At 45.0% G+C, this 21662-nt stretch overlaps 2 protein-coding genes across 8 annotated transcripts in view; one reads left to right on the top strand and one right to left on the bottom strand.

Moving 5' to 3' along the window:
* DGKE (diacylglycerol kinase epsilon) overlaps window positions 1-439 on the bottom strand; it is a 31795-nt gene extending 31356 nt beyond the window's left edge. For 2 of the 5 annotated variants that reach the window (XM_077328713.1, XM_077328714.1), the window contains exon 1: window positions 234-401. The gene's annotated coding sequence lies outside the window, so the exon portion shown is untranslated. Of the gene's footprint in view, window positions 1-216 lie in introns of all 5 variants that reach the window. The other 3 variants (XM_077328711.1, XM_077328712.1, XM_077328710.1) reach the window with 3 other exon arrangements.
* On the top strand, window positions 50-11108 carry C3H17orf67 (chromosome 3 C17orf67 homolog). 3 transcript variants are annotated; one of them, XM_077328715.1, is made up of 6 exons: window positions 1022-1108; window positions 2033-2141; window positions 4156-4412; window positions 5813-5907; window positions 8507-8652; window positions 10214-11108. In XM_077328715.1, exons 3-5 carry the CDS (start codon window positions 4364-4366, stop codon window positions 8621-8623), a joined length of 261 nt encoding a protein of 86 aa, XP_077184830.1. In that variant the 5' UTR covers window positions 1022-1108; window positions 2033-2141; window positions 4156-4363; the 3' UTR covers window positions 8624-8652; window positions 10214-11108. The 3 variants fall into 3 exon arrangements, with proteins under 3 accessions (XP_077184831.1, XP_077184830.1, XP_077184832.1); XM_077328716.1 differs by lacking the exons at window positions 1022-1108; window positions 2033-2141 and adding an exon at window positions 50-179; XM_077328717.1 differs by lacking the exons at window positions 1022-1108; window positions 2033-2141 and adding an exon at window positions 1920-1975.
* The last annotated feature ends 10554 nt before the right edge of the window (window positions 11109-21662 follow it).

The raw sequence follows: 21662 nt of genomic DNA, 5'->3' as shown, positions 1-21662 counted from the left end.
AGAACACAGGGTGAAATTTAAGCATACGCTATTCAGGTTAGGTCAGAAATAAAACCCTCCAGAAACAAAACTCAGGCTTATCCTTGGAGGGTGGGGATCGCCTAAAGAAAGTGATTCCATCCTTCAGCTGGGATAGCCAGGACTCAAGTCCCGCAGGGCGACTTTTACTCCGCAACTAGGTAAGTAGTTCACCCCCCAAAGCCTTGTTCCTCTCACCCTTTGTAGCCAACTACCTTTCCTGCAGACAGGAGCAGCTAACCCCTTTCTCCCGGGCCACCAGCAGCTGCTGCGACACCCACCCGGCCAAACACCGCCTATCCCCCGACGACGGCCCGACCCCGAAGCACTGCAAGGAGAATCGCGCCCGGCGCGAGGCAAGCGATGAGCGGCGGAAACGGAAGCAGCGGCCGCCGGCGGGAGGAGGCGGAGCAGCAGCGGCCGAAGCCGCGGATGGGGGTTGCTAGGCAACCGGACACCAATCGCGAGCTGCCTGTCGAGGAAAGAGGTCGGGCTGAAGATGCTGAAAGACGGCGTCGGGGGGTGGGGTCTATCCATTTCCATTTCCATTTCTCTACCGCGCGGTCTCCGGCGTGGCTGTTGTTCGGCGTAAAGCGAACGCAGCTGGTCGGTGCTGCCGTGCGCACACGTCTCTGGATTGCACATGCTCTGCGCGCTGATGTGCATGCACACGCCCACTTCTTTGTTTCAAGTGGGCAGCCGTGTTGGTCAGGAGTAGCACCGCGGAATTTTGAGTCCAGCGGTGCCTTTAAGACTAACAAAGATCTATTCAAGGCGTGAGCTTTCGTGCGCATCCACACGAAAGCTCACGCCTTGAATCAATCTTTGTTGGTCGAAAGGTGTCCTTGCAGGCAGCTTTTGTCACACTTCTTAGTGTTCAAGATGCCATGAGAGCCCCAGCACCTCTAGGCATAGGGCTGCTTCCCTAGGGTTTCTATGAGTCCCTCATCTTCATTATGTTAAGAAATCATTAAAAACAACACGGGGGATGGGCCCTCTGAATTTCAGGCAATGTTCTGCTTTGCAGCTGCTGCAATGTGGCCTCAGCCTAAGCTGTGTGATCACAAGTCATGCCTAAGGTTTAACGGAGGTAGGTAGCAATAGGGTTTGTGTCCAGGGCTTGGCTATTGTAATATGTCCTTTGTAGGTCTCCTCTTAAGCGATTTTTGTAGAGGTCATAATTGTTATACAGTGTGGCTCATTGCTTCCTGGTGCTCAGATGCAATTAATCCGTTCTTCATTGGCTCCACTGGTTTTCTGTAGTTATCCATGCTGAAGGTGCTCTTTATTTTTTTTAGTGACCACCATCTTCATTTCCAGCGTGTTTTTTTTTTCTATTTCCCCCCAGTAGCCCCTGTACAGCAGACTAAATACAATGAGTACTGCTCTTCAAGGGGTAATTTCGGCTAGGGATTCACTCAGTGGTTTGCAACACTGGCATACAGAAATACCACCATAACTTGTACTCTTTTTCTAAAAAGTCAAGGCATTGCAAATGTTAACATTTATAGTAAAGGTTTCATAGACTAGTTACCATTTCATCAGAGGCAATGTTTACTTTTCAGAAAGGGTGCTGGGTCATAAGCATCTGAGGAAACCCCATAGAAGAATTTGTTGTTGTTGTTAGTTGCGAAGTCATGTCCAACCCATCGCAACCCTATGGACAATGATCCTCCAGGCCTTCTTGTCCTCTACCATTCCCCAGACTCCATAGAAGAATTTTTTACTTTATTTAGAAACGTTATATGCCACCTCATTACAGACCTACTGTGTGTGTGGAGATAGGCTACAGCAGTTGCTAAGTGGTGAGGAGAGGCACTCTGTACATGCTCAGAGATTCAGTTAAGATTTTGAATCTGGTTCTGTGAAAATGGCCACCAATAGGACAGAATGGTGCTAAATAGGAGAAGCTGAACAAATACAAAAGTGGGGCTACAAAATGAAGACTGACAGACATGTAAGATTATTTTTCTACTCATGCTCCAGTCTAAATTTACTTACTTCTGTTTTCCAGTCTACATTCTAGTGCAGATAGATTCAAGTGGATAGCCGTGTTGATCTGAAGCAGTACAACAAAATTTGAGTACAGTGGCACCTTTAAGACCAACAAAGATTTATTCAAGGTATATGAGCTTTCGTGTGCAGGTACGCTTCCTCAGAAGATATCTTGGTTGAAGGCCCCAGCAGGTCTGCTGTTGGTACACCAAGTTAACATTAACACAAGAACGGATGCATCTAAACATCTGATAATGGAATGTGAAAAAGCTTATAAGTTTTGGGCAAAAGTTCATACCATTGTGTAGTTAACGTGGGGTCTTAGATTTCCTAGGTAAGCTGAATCTGTATTATTAAATATATATATATCTCCGCAGTGCCTCCCAGCCTAAACTCAAAGTGTAACTAAAGGAGACGCTTAATGGAGTGGGTTTAAGTGTAACAAATGAAGACTATATTTTACTGTTCTTTGTATTATCAACTTATACTGTCTCGTTTCTATATTTCTCTCTTTATGAAAATAAAAAAATATTAATTAAATAAACATCTGATAAGTGTGAAGCTGAATAACTGAGAAAATGGGATAAAATATTTAAAATCAGTGTATTTAAACTTGATCAGCCACATTTTAAAAATTTAGAGGTTTTTCATGAGGCCTGAATCCATTCTAAATTGAAAGAACATATAACAGAATTGTCTGGGAACTGCTGCTAATGCATGGGGTCCAGCAAATGGAGGGTCATGTCACTCACAAGCTTATTCTTTTCTGCCTGGTTAGAAATGCCGAAGCCCATTGATTATAACAGGCGTAGCTGGACTGGCCTAACTATGTTGTTGGACCATGCATTTAACAGCACATTAAATCACAGTTCATGATGATAACACCTCTGGCATTGCGAAGATGATGACATCACCAGCATCTTGAGAAGGTGGCTGGACTTGCAGTCTGGTGCATGGGTCTGTGACATGCTATTATATGGATATTACACCATCTCTCATAAGCTTGGAGAAGTTTTAACACTTCCATCAACATCCTCACTATCCGCAGTCCACTTGCACACAGGATTTTGAGTTCCTCCTTTGCACTGGCAGTCTTGTGCAACCTCCACCCGCCCAAGATCAGGGATGGCCTGGAATGGCATCCTATGAGGGGTGCTTCTAGAAAGAAACTTTGCATCTCTCACTGGGTGTGAGTGGAAGTGCTTAGTTCAAAGTATTCTTGTCCTGATATGCTTGTATTTCCCTTCCCCACGCCGCCTTATTGGCTAGCAAGGTCAGGGAAACGTACATTGTAATAATTGTATTGGCGCATGACAAATTTAACCTGATGTTACAGGAAAAGCATGTAAAGCTGACATGGAGATGTCATTTTAATCAGTAATTCTCTCCCTCAGCCATTTTCTCTAAGTTTGCTTTGCTATTGATTAGAACTTTGACTCAAGGATCCATAAATCATCCTACACGGTTCTTAAAATTCTGTTGCCTTAAAGTTGCCCCAAGATTCCGTTTTGTTTTTTTCTTACAAGTAAATATTTTTTGTTCAGTTTCTCCTATGGCAACATTCTGCTATATAGCTGTAAGCCCAAAAAGAAACTACTTATTTATCTTTCTTTAGAAAATCTGCAAAGATTAATGCTGCTGTCTTTTATTTTCGCAGTAGCAAATGAAGAGATGGGCCTTTCAAAAGTGCTGTAAAGCCATTAGAATGCAGCATATATGTTACTGGCTGGTGTGTTTAAAAGTATAACAACTCTTTTTCTGGAGCAGATGCTGCTAGAGTTGCCAATGACTTAGAGGGAAAAAATGTCCTCTCCTTTCAGCAGAAGTTTAATGGGATGCTACTGACCAGCCAATATTATTTTACTCCATGCCATAAAAAGTTTCAACTGCCTGATTCCATGCATTGCGCTATTATTAAAGGTACAGGACATTTTCTCCAGGACTGTTGGCAACCCTTAATTTGTCCAGTGGTTCTCTTGTGCTGCCTACAAAAACAAAAACAACCCTATAACAACTTGTGCTAAGCATTTTGGGGAGGTCTGCCTTCTTGTTTGCTTTTGCCTTTTTGATGCTTTTCTCACTCTTCTTAAAATTTTCAGAATGTACCCTCTGCAAATAAATCCTCTGTTTCCTTTTCCACAGGAATAGATTAGCACGACAAGAACGCTGCAGCCCACAATAGCCACATTCAAAGCCCAGGACCAGATGTCCTAGAACCCATATTCTTAAGTCGTAGTAGTCGAAGAATAAACAAACATCTGCCACTGACGTCTAGCCGCTTCAAGTAGGCTGATACCGTCATCAGAGTTCTTCACTTTGGAGGAGCAGACCAAGAGATAGCGGAATCAAAATGAAGACTGCTTTTGTCTTTCTCTTGATCCTCTTAACCAGTTTTGTAGGTAGGTATAAAATGGGAGGGTAGTGGGAGGAGGGGGAATGGTGGTGGACTGTTTTGTCTGGCTGGTTGGATTCTTTCTTTCAAATATCTTCATAGTCCTGGTTGAGCATCTACCAAATGCAGTTGGCTAAGGCTATTGCGCTGCAGTGCAGTTTCCTCTTGTCATTTTAACCATTGTGCTCCCGTAGGAGAGAGCAATCATGGGGAAAGACCTTCAGGAAGCTCACAAGGACATATGATGGCTGGCAAGTAATGCAACTGGTCTAGAGAGCTGGCCTCTAAGGCAGTCATCGGGTTCTGTGGGTCTGCCACGGTCTGTGCGGGACATTAGGATCTCTGTGTATTTATAGTTAGCACTGGAAAATAAGTGGGATTTAAAGGTTCAAGGAATCTGGGTGGAATCAGAGATGAACTCAAATAAACTGCTTCCCTGTCATCGCTATGTATCACTCTACAATGGGAGCAAAACCCTAATCTGTGCAGTAAGTGCTATTGAGTTCAATGGGAGTGTTTTCTGTAGGAAGTCAGTTCTGGGTTGCAGCTTTAAAGAGTTTCATGTTGACCACCCTGAGCTCACTGACTGGGAAGTCAGTCCTCAACATGACTTATTTCTGGGTAAATATGTAGGATCAGGCTGCGATCCGGTGGAGGAAGCACTATGGGATGCAGTGGGATTTCCTTCCAAGTATTCAGTTATTTAAAGTGTTTCTACGCCAACTTACCCCTCAAGGCAGGGACAACTGCATGAGGATCTTTGTGCCATCTAGGTTGGTCAGTGGTACCATTTTGGTCTGGCTTTCTTCAGCGTTTCTTGCAGCTTTACCTGGCTTTCCACATAATATTTGTATTAGTAGCTCATATAATTTTCAAGCTCAAAGAACTTTGTCTCGCATAGCAGTCATTATGCTGGAAAGGCGAGATGTGAATGTATTTCTGTGCAAGCCCCGTTGAAATGCCGGGGACTCAGCTGTGCATCCCAATGCGGCTGACGCAAGGGAAAAGAAAGGGAAAAGAGCTCCCATGGGGGTTGTACTCCGTGGCAGAGGGTAAATCTGATCACAGTAGATGGTGCTCTTAGACTTTCCCCCCTCCTTTTTTTGAAGAGATGTGTTCTGTGTAGGTTTTGTTTACTTTAACCTGTCCAACTTATAAACAAGCCCTGGTTTATTATTAAAATGGTTTCAGATTCCACTCGTGCCGTCTGGAATGCAATATCCTCCGGAGAGGGCACTGTAATGAAAGAACACTTTGTGTATTGTAATATATATGTAATGTATATGTATATGCTCTCTTTCTCTCTCATACACATACGCACACAGACAGATATAACTTGCAAACACTTGATCCTCTGTGTAAAAGCTTAACTATTGTCCATCTTGCTTGTTCCCCCTACCCCCCCAGATGCCTCACCGACGCTGCCGGAAAAAGAAGCCAAACAGGTTTTGAGAACCCGACGTGAAGCAAGAAAACCTGGCTTTCCTGATGAACCATTTAGGGTGATTTTAATATTTCAATTAAGATAAAAAGAGGGTTTGGGCAGTTTTAAACTATGTTCAAAGATCATTGAAAAGCTTCTTCTGTTAAGCAGCATAATTATTTCAGAAACAGTTCCCAGTTTCTACAGTGGCACAAACAAACTCTGTATGTTGTATGATTCTTCCTTAGTCAAATGTTAGAATCATAGAATCATATAATGAAGGGGCCTCATGGGTCATCTAGTCTAACCCCCTGTTGGAATTAGCAACTGTACCCACATGATTTCTCATTGTCAAAAGAAAAGCTTTGCATTTAAACCAGTGGTCCCCAACCTTTTTATCACCAGGGACCAGTCAACGCTTGACAATTTTATTGAGGCCCGGGGGGGTAGTCTTTTGCCAAGGGACATCGCCTCCACCTAAGCCCCTGCTCCACTTGCTTTCCCATTGGCGCCTCTGACTTCCCGCCGCCCACTGAGGGGTGCTGCCAGCAGCAGCTGTGCAGTGCCATGCCGAAGGGGATCCCCAGCCATGGCGGCCACTGGAGAGCACCAAAAGTGAGCCAGCAGCAGAGTGGCAGGGCAGCCCCCAAGGCAGCAGCCGGGGAGGAGGACAAGGAGGAGCCGCGGCCCGGTACTGACTGATCTACGAACCGGTACCAGTCCTTGGGCCGGGGGTTGGGGACAGCTGATTTAAGCAATCTTTTATTTAATAATACATAAAGAAATATGTAAAGTGAATGAGAGTAGCACTCCTTAATAAGTCATCAATAGAAAATTAAATATAGGGGCAGGGGGGGAGACAGTTGTATAACAACTATAACATCTGTATATTTCATTTTCCCATGAAAAGCTTCGGGTTTTTAGCATTAAAAAACCCCAGCATCCCAGACACTTAATACTGTTTCATTCACATATATGTTTTGCCATTTTTGCAGTGTTCCAGTCGTTATATAACAGTTTGCATAAAGAAGGAACTGTAGTGCAAGACATAACTAGAATTTCTGCCATTAAGAGGTGCTGTGCTACACGCAGTTTTCATCACTTCTGCTCTCCCTAATTTCAAACAATTTAGGCTGCCATCCTAAGGAAACTTTCCTGAGAGTAAATCCAATTGAATAACATAGGGCTTATTTCTGAGTACATTTATGTAGGGTTCATCACCTACAGCACAATCCTAGACAGAGTTCATTGGACATTTAAGGCTGCAACTCCTCTTAGGATTACATGGGATGTGAATTTTCAACATTTATACAGAGCAGGTATCCCTTCGTTTAAAAAGTGAGTGATTGTAGATATTATTAGGCTCTGTGCTTTATATGTTTGATGTACATAAATATTCCTTGTCTTCCCTTGATTGGTGTATATGCTAGCCAGGTCTTGCCAGCCAAGTTGCACAGCTCATATTTGAGTTATGACTGGCTGATCATACTCCACTGTATTTACCCACCACATGTTCCAGGGGAGGTCCCTGTTACGGCAGAACATACAGACACTTCTAGCATTATGTTTGTTTGGCACAATCCAACCCAAAGGAAAGTATTTTGAAAGCCTTGTTTATTTCAAAGGGATGGATTTAAGGAAATGCTTGTTTTGCTTGTTGAGAACAATCTATATGTATTTAATCTTTGCCTAAATCATGCTCACTGTTACTATAGATGTGTTTAGTGTCAATGATGTGGTAGGCACTGTAGATACGTTGAAACAAGCACCTTTAATTTCAGTGGGAATGAGCAATGTTTTAATTTTCTTCGTGGTGGTTTTAATTCAGCTGGTTCTCTGTGTAATGTGTAACATCCTATATTACGATGTTACTTCATTTCTTAGAGCCTCTTGTGGCGCAGGGTGGTAAGGCAGCAGAAATGCTGTCTGAAGCTGTTTGCCCATGAGGCTGGGAGTTCAATCCCAGCTGCCGGCTCAAGGTTGACTCAGCCTTCCATCCTTCTGAGGTCGGTAAAATGAGTACCCAGCTTGCTGGGGGGTAAACGGTAATGACTGGGGAAGGCACTGGCAAACCACCCCGTATTGAGTCTGCCATGAAAACGCTAGAGGGCGTCACCCCAAGGGTCAGACATGACCCGGTGCTTGCACAGGGGATACCTTTACCTTTACTTTACTTCATTTCTTACTGACATTTTAAATAAAATTTGTGGTGCAACCAGTTAAAGGATTATGAATTAGAATCATAGAATCAGAGTTGGAAGGGCCCACACAGGCCATCTAGTCTAACTCCCTGCTCAACGCAGGATCAGCCCAGAGCATCCTAATTCATTACTCATCTGTTTTATTGTTGTTTTTGTTGTTTTTACAAATTGGCTGGTTATTCTATTAGATTTAAAGAATGTTGCATATTTCCAGAGTCTCAATATAGGTAAGTTTTTGAAGTAGTGAAGAATGTTGGAGAATGAAATAAACAAAAGTTATACTCATTATTTGGCCATATTTAGTATATTTCCATTGGAGAGCCTTCCACTTTTTCTGCGAGATAATGTCATATATATACTCAGGCAGATACAAATGTCTAGACGTCTAAATTGAATTACTACATCAAACCAGTCATGCTTAAGATCACGTAAGGCAAGGGCACATAATAAGTAGCTTTTAAATATTTTCTTTTAAAGGAGTACATGCTTTATCTCCAACGCTTGGAACAGAGATCTGAGGAGCAATTCCTTGAGCACTGGCTGAATCCACACTGCTACCCACATTGTGATAGGAATTTAGTGCACCCTGTGTAAAGTGCTTGGCTCTTTGCCTCTCAGTCAGGGTAAGCATTTTTGTATCTTTTCAGTCTTTCTTCCAGAAAAGAAATTGGGATGCAACTTTCATAACTTCTTTAATTCAATTATCTAAATATATATTTCCTATACAATACAAAGTCTCCTATATCTAGTACTGAGCCTGGCCCCATGTGGATTGATAGATCCAGAGAATGGGGTCAGGTTCAGAGGAGGGTGTTCTGTTGTAGACCTAGGCATCCCAAGGTTTGTGCGGACAACGTACAGGAGTATCCTCATGGGCCGGAAATGGGTGGAGTAGGAGGGGACCACCACGTAGCTGAACCCAACCTGCCAGCTGCCACACAATTGGGATTGGCACGCCAAGCACCACACCACTGGGATCAATTGCAGGGCCATTTTAACAGCATTATGGGCCCCTGGACAAACCAATGTGCTGAGGCCCCCCTACAACAACTACACACAGGAATAAAAAATGGTTGATAATATTAAACATATATTTATTTTATTGTCACTTCAACAAAACTGGTGTTAAAACATTAAAAATATGCTGTACTGCAGCAACTAATCAACACTTGAGTGCTCCACTCAAAACATTACATTTCATTTCTGATGAAAGGGTCATTCACCTAGAGATATATATCTTAAATATTTAGTATTTAGCCCATACCACTATCAATATCTGGTTCATGTTAGTAATGTCAACTGAGTTTAAGTGATGTAACATATATGCTAAATCACATTATACAGCGTGAGATCCATACCTATATGCTTACACACAAGTGAGGTGGCCCTGTGGCAGAGGAGACTGCAATACTAACCCAGGGATACATTGCAGCAAATATTATTTTATAGTTTAGTATAGTCTAGAGCGTGGGTCATCAACCCCCAGGTCGCGGCCTGGTACTGGGCTGCGAAAGCCTCAGCATCGGACTGCCAGCGGCCGCACCTCCCCCTGCACAGCGAGAAGCTCGGCGGGCCTTGAGCGAATCTGCCACTTCGGTGGCCAATTCGCTCGCGGCCTGGTGAGCGCCTCGCTGCGGAGGGGGGGGGAAGAGGGAGGCGCAGCCACTGGCACACCAGCAGGTGCAAACGGACATGCTCAGCAGTTCTGCGCATGTGCGTTTGCACGGAGCTCCGGCAGGGCGCCAACGCGCATCTGCGGCAGCTCCGCACATGCACATTTGTGCAGAACTGCTGCACATGGGCGGCACCCGGGCCACACTCTTCCCCCACCCCCGCAGGCCGGTCACCAGCCTTAAAAAGGTTTGGGGCCCCTGGTCTAGACGACTGCATGGCTGTATTTATTTATGGCAAGTCACAACATACACAGATTAGTATGGGGTCCCTATGCTTGGGGCCATCGGGCCCATGCATTAAGACAGCCCTGGCCAATTGTCCTGGGAGGAGGCTACCAGGGGGAAGGAAGAAAGGCAAGTTCTAAACCAGTAAGCAGATCAAAGATACGTTGGCGCTTATGTTGCCAGGGAAGAGAAAGAGGAAGTAGTGGCAGAGGGGATACAGAGGAAAATGGTTTGCCCCACTTGCGTGTGTGTGTGTGTGTGTAACAGTTTTCAATACTTCTTCTAGATCACCCTTCTACGGTCACAAAACGGAAAAAAAGGCTACGTGAAACGGAACAAGATTCATCTAGTACTTTCTGCATACATAACTAGAGCATCAAAGCTTTGAGTTCTGAGATGACCCTGCCATATTAATAATCTAGCTCGGCTTTCTTTGTAGTAATGATTATTGTGAAGAGCTTCATTCGGCTATATAAATATAATAAACAAACAAACAAATATTATTAGTAAAGATTCTAGAAATCTGCCCAACTTCACCCATTTGTCTACTGGGCTTTCTATGGCAGAAAGAGGTGGGTTTCTAGCCCTTAAGTGTGGGTATGTAAAATATGGGCAGGGCTTCTAATGATTGGGGAAAGGCTTTTTCTACCCTGCACAATTCCCCAGCCCTGCTCCACCACTGTCCATCCCTTGTTCATACAAATCTATTGCATGCGTAATCACATCTTATGTTGGTTTATTTAGAAGTAAATCCCATTGGGTTGCATCCTGACTAAAATTAATACATCTGTGATGGTGGAGTGTCTCAGTGTCCCACAGTAGATGTCTAGTCCTCCCCAACTATTCCTGGGCATCTCCCATCCTCTAATTTCAGGGGCATTTGGGGGTGCAGAGGAGATAGTTGTGCATCTATAGTTGGAAGCTGTAATCCCAGCCATTGTGCTTAGTCATGCTTTACTCCTACATTTAAATAGGATTGTGACTGTACTGACCCTTGCCTCTTTCCTTCTTTTTCTGCCCAGGGCCCAATAATGGGGGGGGGAGGTGGGGATGACAGACATTTTTACCAGGGCCTGGCTGGAGTGTGTGTGTGCTGTGTATAACATTTTAGAAAGTAAACAGAAGAATTTCTGTCATGGCTTATGAGATGGGTATATATAATAAATAAATTCTGCAGTGTCTCCTCTCATTCTGAAAGTGGAATTAATTTGTGATAGAGCCATCACTCACATGCTTGACCAGTTTGCATATATATAAAGGTGTGTGTGGATGCAGGTCTTTCTTTAGCACAGGCCTTGGCTCCTATACTCTGCTTATACTCCTGTGTATCTGGTTGACCATTTTGCTTCACACATGTTGGAGTATGCAGGCCCTGGCCACTCTATACAACAGTCAGATATGAATTGCAAATTTTTCTCCTTTCCCATGCATATCTTGGAGTTCAGGGCTAGTTTATCCATGTAACACATGCTATAGGACCTGCGCTTTCAGGGCCCCCATACTGTGCCTTCTCCCCATCACTGTAGCTTTTCTCCTCCCCCCTTTTCCCTCTTTAAAGACAGTCAAAGTGACACCCCTTTCCACTGGGGGGGGGGGCTCTGCCTTCAGTCTGTCTGCTCCCACTACAAGTGTACTCTGCTAGTTTTCCTCGAATCCTTAAACTGGCTCTGATGCCACGCAACTCCTTAAACCACTCCTGTTGGAGTGTGACTATGACCGTTTATGCACTGGAGGTTTCATGCCGGGCTGGAGTCTTAGTTGTGGCAGGTTGCCCCACCTCTTCCTGCACCCACATGGGGGAGCATTTGGCCCGGTGCACCTCATCTGCCACCGATTTGTGCTCCTGCATGGGAGCTGGGGCAGTGAAGTTCCCAGTGCGCAAACGGTCTATGTGAAACATGCAATGGGGATTTCGCTTCTGCCTTCATGCTATTTTCCTGACTGAAGCCGTCACCGAGAGGAGTACTTGGCCTGTTGGGGAAACCAGCGTGTTCCGTGGGATAAACATAATTTCCCCCAATGGGCCAGAAAGCTTCCTCAGATCCTCCACCATGCATCCTTGTGGTCCCGATCCAAAACCGGAACCACATGCTTGGGAACTGAGGATGATTTTTGCCTGACTGTTGCATGAGGCAGGACCTCAGACCCAACTGTGCAGGTTTTATGTCAAAACACCGTATTAGCCTAGATGCTGCTCGGGTTCCTAATGGAACACATGAGTGGGCTGCTAGACTGCTGTCGCCTGAACCCTTACTTTTTGAGGGCGGCCCCTCTATGTGTGCAGCCAGTTTGATAAAAATAAATTGTAGCAATGTACACAATGCCCAAGTTGAGCACTTTTAAAGCCATTGATTTCTATGAGGAAGATTTAAGAGGGGAGTGAGAGGAATTAGGACAACAGAAAGCTTTTAACTTTATCTAGAGTCTGCCATTGGAGTTGCAGACCTTTGCAGAATTCAGGCCCCCACCTTCTCCCGATCCTGTCTCCATTCATACACATATCTTCAAAACTATAGGAATGTGTTGGAACAGAACTGTGCCTAATGTTAGAGCATGGTAGCTTTCATTGATGAGTGCACAGGTGCAAATATCAGGGCTTTCTGGAAGACAAGCTAGAGAACAACATTTCTGTCTGTCTAATTACCCTGCAATTAAACACACTGTTTGCTCAGCATTCACTTGTTATGTTTATTGCTGTGTGTAATACATGCTTCAAACAAATCCACCTTTTGTTAGTTTGGTGTTTTCTTCACGGAATCGGATGATGCCCATTAAGGAAATTCCTCCTGGAGCAGGAGTTTATTTTAAGGTTACCAACATACTTGGAGAACAATGGCCTGTCCCTTAAACAGATGTTTGGAAGCATGTTATCTACCGCCAAGCCATGAAAAGCATCACAGCTCATTTCCAGGCATTAAGCCTCTTTTGAGAGCGAGCATGGTATAGTGGTTAAGAGCGGTGTCCTCTGATATGGAGAACCAGGTTTAATTCCCCACTCTTCCACATGCAGTGACCTTGGGCCAGTCATAGTTTTCTCAGAGCTCTCTCTGTCCCATCTACCTAACAGGGTTCTGTTGTGGGGAAAAGAAGGATGGGCAATTGTAAACTGCTTTGAGACTCCTTCGGCTGGTAAATAGTGGGGTACAAAACACCAGCCCTTCTTCTTTTAAAGGGGCAGGGGATTTTCCTCCAGACTTGTTGACAATTCTAATCTATCTTTGTCACTTTTTACATTCACTCTCAGAGCCATCTCTTGGCTTACTCAACACTGGTGGTCCAACCAGAAGAGCTGTTTCACCAAACCTTGCGTAGAAAACACTGCTCCAGGGGAGAACGCTGTTTGTAGGGAGCTAGTTGGGAAGACTCACCTCAAAATGCTTTCACATTGGACTTATTATAAAGCTCTAGCTGGGTAAGACATAGGGAGATACACACATTCAGTTTGGGACCATGATTCCTAGAGAAGATTTTTAAAAAATATCCTTCATCTCATGCTGTTTTCTCTGTGCAAACTTCCCTGTGGGGAAACATACCTGCGCAAGACGAACACTGCATGTGTGTAAAATGCTGTCAAGCTGCAGCCGACTTATGGCCACCCCAGCAAGGGGCTGGCAAGGCAAGAGAGGAGCAGAGGTGGTTTGCCATTGACTTCCGGGCAGAGCCTTCCTTGGAGATCTCCCTTCCAAGTATTGACATGCTTAGCTTATGGGATCTGATGAGATTGGGCTATACCAAGCTGCCCTCCCTCCCAAGATGAACACATTCATTTGACAATGTCTATAATAGCAATCATATGGCAGTGTCTATAATACGAAGCCACACAAACAGGGTTGGGTTCGGAAGATGAAAATCCTAGCAATGGAAGTGAAGGCGGAAAAAGGGGAGTTGTGGTGCTTTCTCCCCATTCTCCCCACTTCAAACTGCAACTGAGCAAGGATTGGGGAAGCCACCCCATGGGGGTGGGAGGGAGAGGGATGGAGATGAACGGCACCAGACCGGGAGAGGAGTTGGTGAGAGCAGGCACATGGAGAGACAATTAGCTAATGAAGGGAAGCAGGGAAGAGAGGAGGAAGAGGAGGAGGGTTGGCACATGGACTGGGGGAAAGCTGGGCTGTCTCGTGTGTGCTAATCTGAGGGGAAAGATGTCCTGGCTTTTGAGAGCAAGTGGAGGAGTGAAATGCAAAAGGGGGCTCTGATGTCACCGCCACACATCTGAACCGACTCAGAGCCGTGGGAAAGAGTGAGGTCCATTCCGCACAAGTTTAATGTAGCAGGAGTGTGGCAAATTGTAATCGCTACTAATATGCAGTTATGCACGACGTTGTACACAATCTGCCACACTCCTGAAACAGTCCCGCTAAAAGTGCTTCGTTGTAGCATTTCCAGGGGAATCCCAAAAAGTGGATTCACCCTCTGGAAAGCGCTACACTCTTGCAAACAATCTGCAACAGTTTCAAAAAAGTTCTGTGCGTTACCATTTTTGCGGTTTCAACAAAGTCCCTCCCCCTGGCTCTCTCCTCTGAACTTCCGGTGAAGCGATCACCATTTTTTTTTCTCGGAGCGAGCGGAGAGCAACAAACCGGCGAGCCTTCATTCACCCAGCAAGGCTTCTCTGGCTGCAGTCCCTCCACAGAGCTGCTTTAAGCTCCCCTCAAGTCTCTAAGCACAACACAGCCCCGTTTGCAAGTTCCCTTTATTTTCGGCCAAAAATCGCGCCCATGCACGGGGGGGGGGAGCGTGGCAATGATGAATCGGCAGCTCACACGCCAGGTGCCAGCTAGATAGGTCTCTACGTTAGGAGGAAGCAAGGAATCAAGGAATCAAGGCATATTCATTGCAACGTGTGTTTTTCTTTTTTTTAAAAACCTGTTCTTAAAGGCAAAGGGGCTTTTCCAGAGCATGGTAACAACCGCCCATTGGCTGTTCGTTTGATTGATGGCCAGGGGCGGGACAAAGCACGGCAAAAATCGCTTCCTTTCTAGTGAATTTTGCCGAGACCGGAAACCTGTGAGAAATGATTGAAACGCAACTGGATTCCACTACAAAGGCAGGTATGCATTACGCCGAATTTCACTATTTAAAATTCCGTTTTTTCTTTCCGTAAGCAATTTGCCACATTGAACCCTGTGCGGAATGGGCCTGAGTGTTGTTGGGGAAGGTGGGGGACAATGACCTCCCTTTCCTCCCATCTATTCTCAGCCCATGAGGGGAAAAGGGGTTGTAGGGAGACAAATAGCATTCCCTGGAGGGTTCGTAGCCATTCTGTCCGGCCTTCCCTCAGCCCCACTGCTTCTGTGGGGAATGCATGAGGGATGAGAACTGGGGATCTGGAAGAGCCCAGTTCAGAATCGCCACTCCTCCTGTGCCAGGACCCTGTTATCTAGGTCACCCGAGGCCAGATGCTCAACCTGGCCCACCTCACAGGGTGGTTGTTGGTAGAGATGGGGTGGTGGAGGGAGGAGTCAGGTGTTCCTCCTTGAGATCCTCAGAGGCAGGATGGGGGAAGAAAGGAAACAAAGAGAGAGGGAAAGAGAAGGGAATTGTAGGCATGCATGGCTGCTGAGGCTGGGCATGTGGAGGGACGATACTAGCAAGGGAGATGACTCATCTAAAAATGCTAAATATACAAAAAGTAACTAGTTGTATGGAATAGTAAAATCCCCCCGCCTCCTGTATGGTATCCCTTGGGGGGAAAAAAACCCTCATCTTGCATATAATTAAATACTGATTGGGGCTTTGTGGGTTTGCCAGTAAATCAATTACTTTCACTGCTAGGAATCAAGTGCTTTTGTTTGTATTTGAAGTTTTATATATATATATAAAATATATATTTTTAATTGAATTTCCCTGCATCCTTTATAAAGTTTAATATCTCCAGTACCCAACATTATATTTCATGGAATACACGGCCTGGCTTGACAAAATAACATTTGTGTCAGATCCAGCCCTCGTCAAACATGAGCCTGACACCCCTGCGTTTAGACTCTTGGAATTGCTCTTCTTAGGCCCTGCTCATGCTGTGAGCATTAGCTAGTCCAAAAGCTGGTTCAACAGCAGATGAGTAGGGGGACAGGACGGATCACTGCGTATTTTTGTTGGCTATATTCCTCACCTATGCTTAACGGATGCAGCCCAGAAGCGCATCTTCATCCCTGCTTGGCAGAACTCTGGGATCCATGGTGGGTCTGTAGCAGCACCGGGCAAAGACACAGGTATGGCTGCCCATTGGCCTGGCAAAAGTAGTATTCTGCCCTATTATGGCAGAGGCTGATGCCCATTGGCACAGATTAAACCTCTGTTAAAGGGACAGTGGTCCTTGTCTAAATAGAAGTGTTGGTTTTAATACCCTACTTTTCAAGGCCCGAAGGAGTCTCAAAGTGGCTCCCAATCTCCTTCCTTTCCCCACAACAGACACCCTGTGAAATTGGTGGGGCTGAGGGAGCTCTGACAGAACTGCTCTGTGAGAACACCACTATTAGGACTGTTTCTAGCTCAAGGTCACCCAGCTGGCTGCGTGTGGATGAGTGGGGCATCAAACCTAGTTGGCCCAATCTTGACAGATTTCAGAAGCTAAGCAGGGTTGGCCCTGGCAATTATTTGGATGGGTGACCACCAAGGAATAACAGAGTTGTGGTGTGGGGGCAGACCCCTGAAAATCTCTTGCTTTGAAAACCCTGTGAGGGTTTAGGAAGGTCACCATAAGTCAGCTATGACTTGATGTCAAAAAACACCAAGTGACAGGGCATTTCTCTCCAGGGTAGCTGGCAATTCTATACACAGTATACTGCTAAACTAGTGTTTGCTATTAGGCTTGCTGGCGGATCTAAAGAAATCTCATCCTGATCTCTTGTGCCTTTAACAGCAGATGGCAGGCACAGCTGTTGATAGCATGCAGCTGAAGTGTTTTCGTCTGCCATTCCATGGACATCAATTTATGGTAAAGGCACAGCTCCTGAAGACTGTTGCAAAGCTGGCAACCCAACATTTTGCATGAAAACCCAAACCAACTTTCAATGTCTTGGGGGCTCTGGTGCTGGCAGAAAGTGCAGCTAAGTCAGTCCTGACTTATGGTGGACCCTGTAAGGTTTTGAAGGTCAGAGACAAACAGAGGTGGCTTCCTGTTGCCTGCCTCTGTGTCAAGACCCTGGTGGTCTAGAAGGGGCTGCTTAGTTTTGGGGATCTGGGCCATTCATATCAGGGCCTAAGTGCACAAAAAGATGTGATGTAAATATTTTAAACGAATAAATACGTTTTACTGTTACAATATGTGAGGGTAGAGTTGCCAACTGCGTGGAGAAAATATGTCCTGCCTCCTTAATTGAGGCTTAATGGGATGTTGTTTCCCAACTAGCAGTGTTAAAAGGATGGGATCTGGGCCCTGATGGAGCTGTCCAAGTTCCTCAGGCCCTGCAAGATGGCACTCTTCCACCAGGCCTATGGTTGAGACCAGGGCAGCCCGAAATCTTATTGACCTCCTTCCATCTCCTTCTTCTTGGCTCCCCCCTATTTCGCTATCTTCTTCAGCCTGAGGTAACTGCCAGGGGGTGTGAAGGGGTGGGGATGGCGGTTTAAATTTTATTTATTTTCCAGCTGTGTTCCTCTTCTAGGGTTCTGATTGGCTATGTTAAGTTTGGGTCCCTACAAAGAATCTCTGTTAAGTCAGTAAGATTGTCAGCTGGCCAGGAGAACAATCTCTGGAGCCCTTCATAAAGCTTTAATATGCAGAAATGGACAGTTGAAGCTTTTCATGGCATGCGCCTAAGTAACAGTATCTGAGTTTTGCTGCAGATCAAACTGATATTAGAGGGACACCTACAGGAGCCCCTTTTAAAAGTTGGGAACCCTACAAGTCAGCTCTCCTGAAGCAATGGCCTGGCCTCGTATACAATGACCAACATGCCTGGAGAAAAAAATGGTCTGTCACTTTAATAGAAGATTAATGCATGGCAATGGGCAGCTGAAGTTTTTCATGGCAGGGAGCTGTACAAAATCCCGTTAAAGGGACAGGACACCTCCTCCCTCCCCCCAGCCTTCTACACAACATTGCCTTTTTATTTGCCATATGTCCTAGTCTGCTAGGATGGATCTCCTGGCTCTAGACTGATACATGTTCCAGGTGTTTCCCTTGTAACACAAGCAGAAGTGAATTGGTAAATAGGGAAGAATACTTAACTGTTCCCTGCTGCTTGGAAGCTGCCCCGTAAATGCCCGGAGGTCATTCTAAAACAAGGGTGGTCAAACTGGCTCTCCAGATGTCCATGGACTACAATTACCATGAGCCCCTGCCAGCATGCCACATTTGGCTACCCTTGTTCTAAAACATCTCGTGGTTGGGGGGGGGGGAATTTGTATAAGAAATCAGGAAGGTTCAGGTAAGGGGAGGGGGATGAGAAAATATGGAAATGCAAAAAGAGTTAAATGTCTGATCCCATGTGTTGATTCCTTGGAATTACAACTGATGTCCATACAAGAGAGATCAGTTCCCCTGAAGAAAATGGCTACTCTGGATGGAGGACTCTGTGGCTTTATACTCTGTTGAGGCCTCTCCCCTCCCCAAATTCTACCCACTAGGAATTTTTCAACTTGGAGTTGGCAAGCCTAGCCAGGATTCCTCTTGTATTTGGGATATCTCCTTCTTCCCAATTCTGTTATTTGATTCTGGCTATTGTAAGGATATGAACTTTTTTTTCTTGCAATGCTGCTGTGCTTTTTTTTTGCATAGTTTTCACATGTGAAGTGCTGTTCTATAGCCTGGTCTGTATTAGTCTTTAAGTTGAGCAGCCAACGCAAGCACCATCAAGACCAGACTACATTTGATATTGGAGTCTCGTGATTGGCACTCCAGATGTGTTTGGCCGTACAAAAAGGAAACAATGGTAGCGTCTATGGTATGGTTGCCCACAGGGCTGGAAAAAAGCACCCTGTCCCTTTAATAGAGGCTTTACTAGAGACTGGTGTACCCAGACGTTGCATATCAGGTGATGTGATTTGCCTCTGTGCCATAGAAAGCTTCAGCCGCTCCCTTCCACAGGTTATGCCCCTCTTCAAGGGACACGGCCGTTTTCTCCAGGCGGAATGGTAGCCTGAACAGGGACTGAAGTGCTGCAGGGTGGGTTAACACAGCATTTCTAAATGCAGATTTCTAGATTTCTTAACATCATTTACAGATTGCCCCTCACCTAGAAAGGACCCTCCCCATATAATTTTTTTTTAAACACCCCTGTTGTACAGTGGGGGCAAGGAGGAAATCTGCATGTTGCCAATAGTGACAGAATGGACACTCTCCAACAGAAATGTTAAAAGGCTGTCTATGCTTCTGTTTTCCTTGGTAGTCTGTTGAATGGACTGCTTGTGTTATGACTAGGCAGCTTCTTCTCCTCTTTTTTTTGTAGCTTGCCCGCTGTCTAGTCGTGACACACAGCGATCTGGACCGGACTGCTTGAGTGGTGGCAGGTGATCATACCTCGTACCTGGGGTCCCATTCATTTGATGAGAAGATTGCTCCCTCTGTCTTCCAAGTCGTAAGCCGCTGTCAAGAAGGCAGGAATGAGACATGGCTTCAATTTTCAAAGCCCCCAACCCATTCCTTTCCCTTAATTGCCACTCCAGCGCTACATCTTTGCCAAAGTCTGCATATTATGTCTAGTACAGAATTGCTGGTCTGGACAACAGAGGAATTTATCTGTTCTATCAGTGCTTCAGACAACTTACTGGGACATGTTGTTTTGTGGTACAACAGCCAAAGCTGTGATTGGATTAATTATTATGTCAAAAAGAAGAAGAGGAAGAAGCGTTTGTTTTTATATCCCTCTCTTCACTACCTGATGGAGACTCAGAGAGGCTTACAATCACCTTCCTTTCCTCGGACTCCCTCTGAGGTAGGTGGGGCTGAGAGAGCTCTGACAGAACTGCTCTGTAAGAACAGCTCAGATAGGCTAGCCCAAGGTCACTCAGCTGGCTGCATGTGGAGGAGCAGGGAATAAAACCCAGTTTGCCAGATTAGAGGCCGCCGTTCTTAACTTCTATAACAAGCTGGCTCTTCAGCTACATAAAATTCCATGGTGTGATCTGAATTCTGAAGTATCAAACTGTCCATCTTGCTTGGTGTAGTGGTTAGGAGTGTGGACTTCTAATCTGGCAAGCTGGGTTTGGATCTGTGCTCCCCCACATGCAGCCAGCTGGGTGACCTTGGGCTCGCCACAGCACTGATAAAACTGCGCTGACTGAGCAGTAATCTCAGGGCTCTCTCAGCCTCACCTCCCTCACAGGGTGTCTATTGTGGGGAGAAGAAAGAGAAGGTGACTGTAAGCCGCTTTGAACCTCCTTCGGGTAGAGAAAAGCAGCATATAAGAACCAACTCTTCTTCTTCTTCTCCTTCTTCCTTCTTCTTTCTTCCCTACAGAAGATTTCTTTGAAGATTTTAAAATTCCTAGGGTTCAAAACACAGCTTATGTCCTGTTGGATTCTAAAGTGCTACTCGGCTCAAATCTAAGCATTCTATTGCAGGCTAAGATGGCCAATATGAAACTTACAATTCTGTAATTACTTTAAAGATCTCTCTTTAATTGAATACTGGAGATAGTACAGGAACCAACTGGTTAAGAAATTAATACATCAGCTACCAGTGAATGGTGCAAATGTAAGTTTGCATTTAAACAAGCAATGTCAACAATTTCATGCCCAGTTATTTGCATGTTGCACAAGAAAAAATTTCTGATGAGAAATGAGTGCTGTACTTCCACTGAGAATTGTTGAGAGACACTGCAATAAAGTCATTCCTGAAAGTACTAGGTGCCACAGTGAAATTCCTAGGCACCATGGTGACCTGGCACCTGGGATGGTTGAAGCCTGAATTAAAGTAATGATTGTCCAGCAGGCATGGGTTTAGATTACATTTCATGTTGCACAGCATTTTAAGGACAGAACAAGGAGGAGTATAGAAGAGCTGTGAAATCTGCAGGAGCTCCATTTCCCTCACTCCAAGGAGCAGATTTCGGTGTCAATTTGGAATTCAGATTATTCTTGTTCTTTCTGTTCTCCAGTACTTTATTGGTCTTGTTCGTGTTTGTGTGTAGTGTGTTAAAATGGATTCTTGCATCTTTGAGTTTGGGTCCACACTACTTTGTGCATTTGAAAGGCTTAAAATTCTTTGTTTTTCTCACACATCTATAGTCTGCTGTGGGTAATTTCTGAAATTGTTGGATTTGATGTGATACCGTTTGCCATCAAAGTCTTAAACCATGGGACTCCGAGGGTATAGAATCTATTCAATTTATCTTTTAAGGCTTGTTGCCCGCTAGATGTCAGTGTTCCTGCATGCAAATTGAAATCTGATAGGCTTACCGGCTGGTGCTTTCTCAAAAAGCAAAAGCCCTAAGCATCAAGATTCCAGCGAATAATAAAGGCTTAATTGTAGATTTTAGCTAGAATGTTTTCCTGATCTAAACTGCTAATATATCTTTTTTTCCTACTGGAAAAAAGAGCACTTTACTATTGTTTAATAAGATATCATGACATATCATTGGCAGGCAAAATCACGAAACTCCGGCTCACTTACTTTGGCCAAATCATGCAATCCAACTCAATGGAGAAAGCAATTATGCCAGGATTGGTCAGTGGAAAAAGGAAACCAGACTGACAAAGAATGCAGTGGTTAGATGTGATCAAAATGGACACCGGCCAGAACATTGCATGGCTGAGGGAGGTGGTGCGGGATTGAGGATTGTGCCATAGGA

The sequence above is a fragment of the Paroedura picta genome, chromosome 3 (genome assembly GCF_049243985.1).
Source record: "Paroedura picta isolate Pp20150507F chromosome 3, Ppicta_v3.0, whole genome shotgun sequence".
Classification (NCBI taxonomy): domain Eukaryota; kingdom Metazoa; phylum Chordata; class Lepidosauria; order Squamata; family Gekkonidae; genus Paroedura; species Paroedura picta.
This window is presented reverse-complemented; position numbering and strand designations above follow the sequence as displayed.